The sequence below is a fragment of the Dendroctonus ponderosae genome, unplaced genomic scaffold (assembly GCF_020466585.1).
Source record: "Dendroctonus ponderosae isolate FM_Combo_2020 unplaced genomic scaffold, Dpon_F_20191213v2 Dpon_F_20191213_1, whole genome shotgun sequence".
Taxonomy (NCBI): domain Eukaryota; kingdom Metazoa; phylum Arthropoda; class Insecta; order Coleoptera; family Curculionidae; genus Dendroctonus; species Dendroctonus ponderosae.
In genome coordinates this window covers 34269556-34277810 of record NW_026017110.1, presented here as the reverse complement: position 1 = coordinate 34277810, position 8255 = coordinate 34269556, and the positions used below count along the sequence as shown (strand labels likewise).

The 8255-nt window shown below is 36.2% G+C and overlaps 2 protein-coding genes across 2 annotated transcripts; both read right to left on the bottom strand.

The window, feature by feature from the left end:
* Positions 1–2501: 2501 nt before the first annotated feature.
* LOC109541398 lies at positions 2502–2849 on the bottom strand. Its single transcript, XM_019910260.1, has one exon. It carries the CDS (start codon positions 2847–2849, stop codon positions 2502–2504), a length of 348 nt encoding a protein of 115 aa, XP_019765819.1.
* A 168-nt stretch (positions 2850–3017) lies between these two features.
* On the bottom strand, positions 3018–4292 carry LOC109541399. The gene has a single exon (XM_019910261.1). The coding sequence runs from the start codon at positions 4290–4292 to the stop codon at positions 3018–3020; it is 1275 nt and encodes a 424-aa protein (XP_019765820.1).
* Positions 4293–8255: the final 3963 nt, after the last annotated feature.

The window sequence follows — 8255 nt, the reverse complement described above, 5'->3', positions numbered from 1 at the left end:
AGCGTTTTTTATAGTTTTTTTTAACAAACCTTACGGTCTTCACACGACAAAGGAGACCAATTTTCCAAATAATTGATTATAAATTTTGGCTTGTTCTGTTTGTTTTTTGATAAACAATTTTTGATTTTTGTCCCAAATTCTTGAAGCTGGGAACCCTTTAGAAAGCGGAGCAAAGGAGGCGAATGTTTTAATAAAATTTATTTTAAAATTTTTGGCAGAAAATACCTTAAAATTGTCAGAATTAAAAAAATTAAAATAGTGATGTTAATATAAATCTAAAAACAACAAAAAAAAATGTCACCAATATTTTTCCAGCAATGGAACCGAGTTACTGCGCCTGTGCTTTGGGTAGGAGAACCAAGCCATTTAGGCAGCACCGCGCCAACTCCTAAAAATTCACTGAGTAACCCGAGCCTATCTCAATTATTCTAATAATTTAATAATTATTATTCTATTAAGTCACAATTAAATTTATTTTTCGAAAAGTTCTATTACATTGTACAACATTAGAGGTGTTATTTCTTAACATGCACTTCGGAGTCGTTCCTTCATATTTTCTGTTGTTAGCTGGAACATAACGCGTGCGTTAATCAGTTCAGTCAGAAGCAGTAGTCGGAGAACTCTGAACATGCATTATTTGCAGCAGATACAAACTTCAGTATTAGTTGAAACATGCCTATATTTTTTGCTAAACCATCTTGAGACTTGAAATGCTCCAAAAGCTGGTTCTTAGAGCGCATTTCTATATGCTACTTATTTTAAATATACAGGGTGATTCAAAATTGGCGTCATTCCTCTGGAGGGGTTGTTTGGCGCTGTTATAGGAGTACAGAAAAAATAGTRAACGAAATTAATTGTTATTAAAAACTGAGAAATTTSCAAAAAACTATATCAGMAATACGGCTGCAATGTTTTTCAAGGTAATCTGCCTAATTAACATTGCGCAAATACCTGTTGCTTTGTAATTATTTAAAACTCCGGTAACCATGGAATTATACAGACTTCATTGTACATACTTTCCTGACTGTGTTTCAATTCCAAATCAAAATCAATTCCTGGGCTTCAGTCATTTATTGTCTATTTATCAATTAAAAAACCTTTCGGTGTTTTCCACCATCATCAGTTTCACTAAAATAACAGGTAGTAAAAAAAAATGAATGTTTTCATTAATCTAAAAAACAATCACAGTTTGTCAACAGCTTGTTATATCACACACTAAAATACATTACAATTGCAACACTTTAAAACATTCTGAGATTAATTAGGCCTAACAGGTGATCAGTCAGGACAATCAATTCTGGGAAGAGACTAGAATTCTTTGTTCAAATACTCAATTATTTTTACTTACATGTGTAGCCTTGTTGCTACTTTAAGCCTTGGCATATATTTGGACTATTAATTTTGTCCATTTTGCACACAAAGCGAAATATTGTTTATATTGATTTCTTTTACTTTCAGGTATTTTTCTTTGCATTCTAGGAATATTATTTTTGGTTTGCAAAATTCTTCAATATACCGGGTGTTAGTTAATATTCTATGTTTATTTCCTTTAATTAATGTATGATATACTGAGCTAAGATTGTCGGTATCCGATCTGAAATTCATAGCATTGTTATGTTTTATATTATACAGACTGACAATAAGATAGACAAGGATAAACGGTAAATTCAACAAGATTTGTTGACGAAATGTTAACCTGTTCTCATAACCTCGAATTCTGCGGGATTTTGTGTTTACATAAATAATCCATACAACACCAAACATTTAAATGGTTAACTCCAAACAAGCTAGTGCCTGTGTAATCTCCTTATTACCCTCGTATCAAGCAGCTTTTCGTATTCAGTTAATTAACTCGTGCTCCATTTGTATCCCCTTGTGCTCCATTTGTATCTCCTTGTGCTGTGTGTATCGTACAAACGACTTTCCTCGGTATTTACTTGGTGCTTGGGAAAGTGTCAGTTATTGTGCTCTGAGTACCCCTAGAAGGCCCTGATTCGATTATGCCCAATACTTGTTCCTCTGTGTCTGGAACCCGAACATCGATTGTCGTCCACTATCTTCCTGGAACCACTCTCCTCGCCCTTTGTTGGCGTGAGTTCTTTCAGCTTCTGCTATGTTACTGTAGGATTTCCCCTGAACTAATCGCATATCAGCAAATTCGTCAAAGGAAATTCAAAGTAAGTCACAGTCACAATCACCCTGTATCTACTGTGTTACTTATTTTAAAGGAGTAACAACCTCGGTAAAAAACAAGGTTCATCTGGCCCAGATGATAGTACCCTGGAAGGGCTTCTGTCGAGGATCAGAGCTGAAGAAGCTGACACATTGTAGTTACGACGTTAGAATGGTCAAAGGCTAGGGGAAGAAAACCCAGATCAAAACATACCTGGTGCTCCAGGTTGGGGGAATGTCTTATAGAGATCATGTCATCAGATTAAATATGAACGTTATTGTTAACAATATTATATTCTTCTTCTTCTTTTGCGAGATCTTGCGATCTGTTAATTCTGAGCACGCCTCTGCAGTATTTCCTGGGATGTTGACTGCCTGCTATCCTTCCATCTTTTAGGTGGTCTTCCCGCTGGTCTAGTACCTACTGGTTTTCCCTCCAACACGATACGCGGTAGACTGTTTTTGTCCATCCTCTTTACGTGACTGCACCACTGTCTCTTTCTTTGTCTTCCCCATCGCACCACGTCCTGCACTCCACACTGTTCCCGGATATCCGTGTTTCTCACCCTGTCTCTTCTGGTTTTTCCCACGATCGTTCTTAGAGTCATCATCTCTACTACTCGCAGCATGCACTTTGTTTTATTTGTTTCCTCTCGCATCTCTATCCGGTATGTCATAATGGGTCTCACGCATGTTTTGTATGTTTTTACTTTGCTCTCTGTTCGCATGTATTGATTGCCCATGCGATTTCCCTAAGGCATCCTGATACTGCCACAGCTTTATTGATTTGGCTTCTTAGGTCCTTGACTGGGTCATGACTACTTGACAGGTCTACGCCAAGGTATTTAAATTGTAATACTTGTTCTATGATTTTGTGTTCGATAGCAAGCCGGTGTGTTGAATTCTATAGCCTTTTCCTTTATTTGTTTGACAATAAATATAGCGTCTGTTGTTGATCTGTTCCTCCTAAACCCTTGTTGTTCTTCGCTTTTTTCTATGTGTTCTTCTAGCTTGTTCTTCAATATTTGTGCTGTGCGCAGAATATTGTTAAACAATAAGCATAGTTGTCTCGTAAGTTCTTGTCCGCCATATTTTAGAAGCTCGTTAGGTGTATTGTCTGGTCCCGCAGCTTTCTTGTATTTCAGTTTCTTCAATCTAAGTACTATTTCCGTTTCGTCGATCGTAGCGTTAGATACAGTTTCGTGTGCTTCAAAATTTACTGTTTCTTCAAATTTGTAAAGCTGTCTGAAGTATGCCTCCCAGGTTTCCATAGACATTTCTTTGGTTTGTGCATACTCATACACTGGCTTTTTCCTGTTTTTGAGCAGTTTCCATACATTTCTCTGTGCGCCATACATATCGTATTCCATGTCGGCAGTAAACTTAATCCAATATTCTCGTTTAATTTCTTTTATTTTTGAGTTTACTCTGTTTCTACTCTTGTACTTCAGATAGCTGCTTCTTTTGATGTCTGCGAGTTGTTTCACCTCCTGGCAGAACCATGGCTTAGTGCGGTTATTTGCGTTTATGTTTATCTTCCGTTTTCCTATGGCTTCCTCGGCGGCCTGTTCTATGAAGTTCTCGATTTTCAGCCAGTGACCTTCGATATCCCAATTGGGTGCAATGTTACACCTTTCTAATTTGTTAGTTGGTCTACTTTCAAAGAGTGTTCGCGTACTTTTTCTATGTACTCTGGCAGTTTGAGGGCGTTCCAGCAGAATCTTGAATAAAATTAGGTTGTGATCTGTTCCTATATTGGCTGATGTTAATGCTCTGACGTCAAGAACTTGTGATGGTGTGATGACTCTATTCGTAATTATGAAATCAATCGTTGATCGTTGGCCTCTGGTGTTATTAAATGTGTATTTATGCTGGTTCTGGTGTGAGAAAAAAGTATTATTTATTCTCATTTCATTTCTTGCGCAGAAGTCAATCAGGAGTTCGCCGTTTTTGTTAATTACTGCCTCGTTGAATCTTTGCTTTACACCTCGCATCTTCTCATTTCCTATGCGGGCGTTAAGGTCCCCGAGAATGACAATTTTATGCCCATTGTTTATTTTATTAACAGTGTTCTGAAGTTTTTTATAGAAGATCTCTGACTCTTCTGTTGGTTTAGACATATCTGGGGCGTACGTGCTTACTAGGTGTATAGCAGTTCGCCCAGTCCTCAGCGTTACTTTTAATATTCTATCATTCACATAGTCTATTTCTTCTATGTTTTGTATATATCTTTCGTGTATTAATATAACAGGCTTAGGCAACTAAGAGCAATACACGTTTTGCAATGAAAATGTTATTTGTCTTTTTCAGTGGCGTGCGTACAGGCACGTCTGTAGATAATTTTAAATGGAAAAATGTTCCGCCACTGATTTTTCTAAAAATAAATAATATTTGTCAAGTTCCTGTTCAGTTGGGAAGAGAAAAGGTCTCTTGATTTTCTACAACGTCCCGTTTGCGAGTAAACAAATTAAAGTCGGTCAAGAAGAACAGTAGCTGGGCGATTTGGAAAACAGAAGAGTACGATTTATAAAATTGCAAAGAAATTAATTAACTTGTGAAATATGAAAACAAGTTTGTGACATTCATATATTTGATATAATTCACAAAGCCTGCTTTATCAAAATCGGAGTAAATCTCCTTTATTAGTCATGTACTTTTATGTGTTGCCAACTGTACACTCAAATTTGTGCCGTCATTGATTAACTATGTAATTACAACTTTTTTTTTGTTTGCCCGCCGGCGGCTGGGGTATAAAAAATCTTCTCGAAGACACCTGGTGTCCAGCGACACCAGGTAGTGTTGGATTTCTACCAACTAAAAAACCGCCAAGTTCAGCTCCGATATCCGTATGCCCTCACACCACAGTCTCTCTATACTGACAACCTGCTCGTATGGGCATCTTACTAATTTTACCTACACACGCACTCCTTTGATCTCACTACATTAACACTAGGTTTTACACTTACAACACTTTGCAGCTTTGCCTACTGCCCTGTTGGTCCTTCTGATGTCTGGGCCTCTTCTTCCGGAGCGCATCATCTACTGGTGCATAGTCTACAGCTCTTCGTAGTTCATCATAGGGGTGTCTTTCGGCTTTTTCAAATGTCGATGCTGCTTTCCTCTGTAGAAATTTAGCTTTTCCCTTCGAGGCTCTCACTGCAAATTAACAAATTTATGTCGAGAAAAGTTTAAGTTCACACAAAAAAGTTCTGAACCAAACAAAAGTAGGTGTTCCACATTTCTACCCTGTATAAAAGCAAACTAAACCACAAAACACTATCAAAACATGGCACTCAATTAGCTTATAATATATATCAAATCTATGTTTAATCTTCTATGTTTAACCGTTTAAAAAAAAACAACAAAAACTACTCAAATATTTCAACAACAAAACCTGAATTTAAAAAAATATCAGGAAGATCCCGCTCTAAAATGACTGGAAGAACACGCTATTAAAATGTGTTAACATATTTACGGAACATCCTGGATATTATATTGATATAGGTTCTCGAATATTTATTATTATTATACGTATATATCGGTTATCGAAGTTGATTGAATTCCATTTTTCATATTTCGGTTTTGATGGTTTATTAACTTTATTAAGTGTGTAATAAAGTGTGTAACTTTTTTTTCGAGCGTGCCATTTACTATTACTACATATACGTCCTGTTCATGATGTCCCTGGGAGCAAAAAATATAACGTTTCTGGGACGACTCGCATGGGATTTGCATAAGATAATTTGTGCGATACGAGGGACGGCCTAGGGACATCCTACCAAGGATCATCCCATGCGGGATAACGGGGATCAAAATAGAACGTCCCACGGACCATTTGTGTATGCTGTGCTTGATTTGATGCAATCTTTTGAACACTGAATGCATGTCCTTATCGTCCAAGTACTTATCCGGAACATAATCCGTCCACCTCCCTATCAGATCGTCTTTGACTTTGGATTTGCGCTTGATCGTTTAGAAGTGCTTGCAAAGTCTCCAGCCAATTTCCACCAAAGGACGCACAACTTCCCAGCGAAACTCAAAGCTTTATTAGAGATGAGCTAAACCGTAATTTTAAAATCACTGTTATAACTGCGAATGTAATTTTTTTAACTGTGAATTTAAGCTGTGAATGTGATTCTACTTGTGGTTGCCGTTTTCGCGATATAGCAGCGTCATAAGGTGATAGGCAATTGTGCGTCACTTGCAGAAACAATTTTAAAACATTTGTAATTCATATTTTTTTAAAATAAATAACCATATTTAGGTATACAACAAATAATATTTTACACTTAAAGTACAAGTGATTTTAAGGACACTAAAAAGTAACAGCCTCTGCAACTAGCAACTGGCTACACATTTTGTAAACCCATGTACCTACTCTAAAAGTTCGAAAAACATCCTGGAAAAAAACTTCATTCGAGGGAAATTAGGTATAAAAATATTACTTCGCTACTCTTCGCGAAAATTGTCAGAATTTATTGATATTGTGGGATGTTGCCGTGCCCATTCCATGTGCCGAATCAAATTAGACGTAAATGCTTGCTTCGTAAGAAAGATTTAGATATTTCTGTCAAAAATACTTAAATTTATTCATGGGCGACGGGAATGTTTCAAATGAATACTTGCAAGTCTTGCTGGCGTTCGCTGATAAATTGAGGATCCAAATTGCCAGTTGGCTTTAATTTAACCGACAAGAAGGCGAGGAAAGTCAACTTTATTTTAACTCTGTGATTTTAACCGTTTGTGTGCGGTTTTTAAAGCAGTGAGAGAAGTACTTTCGCCATTTAATTGTGCCGACTATTAAAACACATCTAAGTTCAAAATAGAAGACGATTAGGCAAGGTTGAGTAAGTTGAGCTGATGTACCTACTTGTTGTTTTGTTTACACGCCTTAATTGTCGTTTATTTTCAATATACCTGATTTCTGCAGATTTTTGAAGCGCCTGAGGGGCCGGATTTACATATACTTGAAGCAGGGAACACAAGTTCAGGTTCAGTTTTAGGAAATTGCATATTAACGATACGAATGTTGATAGATTTTCACATGATGTGTAAATAAAATAGGTAGAGATCGTTACGACCAAAGACTTTAATTTATAGACTAAGCTAGTCGAAGTAAAGCATTGATCTACTGATTCGGTAAGAGTTTACTTTGATGCTGTTACAAGACCCAATAAACATTTTTCTTTAGTCAATAATCCTCTCAAGAGGGCTAAAGTAGAGATTTTTGTTAATATAAAACTTCGACCTTCAAACCTTCCTAAATATCTCAGCAAATGTGAGAGTGCAAAAATGGTCAATTGTTTAAAAACCGCTCGTAGCTTTAGGTTCGTACCTAGAGAACGTGTAGTACTTGAATTTCGCAGTAAATTCAAAGTAACAAACACGTTAAAAATATCAAATATTTGAAATTTCAACCATATCTTCTAAAAGAAGAAAACTTCTACTGATACTTCTATTCATTCAAGCGCTTAGTACCTTATTAATATATTTTATTACTCTTCACGTTGTTGAAATACCATACACTAAATTTTCCATTGAATAATAAATTCGAATCGTGTTAAATTATTGAGAGTTAAATTTAGAATTATTGTGGGTTAAGTTATTAATTAAATAGAAAATGTCACAAGGAGTTAAAATTGTTTCTATCGTTTTTGGTACCATATCGTCACATAAGGTACACAATAATTACACCTTTGAAACAAAATAATTAAAAAAGAATAACGGAAAACAATAACTCGTAGCAAACCAATAGAGCGACAGACTTCTTGTTTCCATCGATGGATAGAGCAGTAAAGTAGCGATTTTTTTAAATATAAATCATCGATTTTCAAATGTTTCCAACTAACTCAGGATGTATTTTGGGTTATAAAACCCCCTGAGGGTTTTTTATTTGCTTTTTTTTTTATTTTGGTTGTTTTACAAATTTTTCGTATTACAATATTTTAGTGATTATTTGTTACATGTGTTCAAAATTTCACTTGTAACTTCACGTCTTTCAAAAATTTCTTAAATCCGCCAAGCGCCCCAATGTGGCAACGTTGGGAGGCGCGAACATGCCGCCCGCCTTGAAAGCCAAAAGG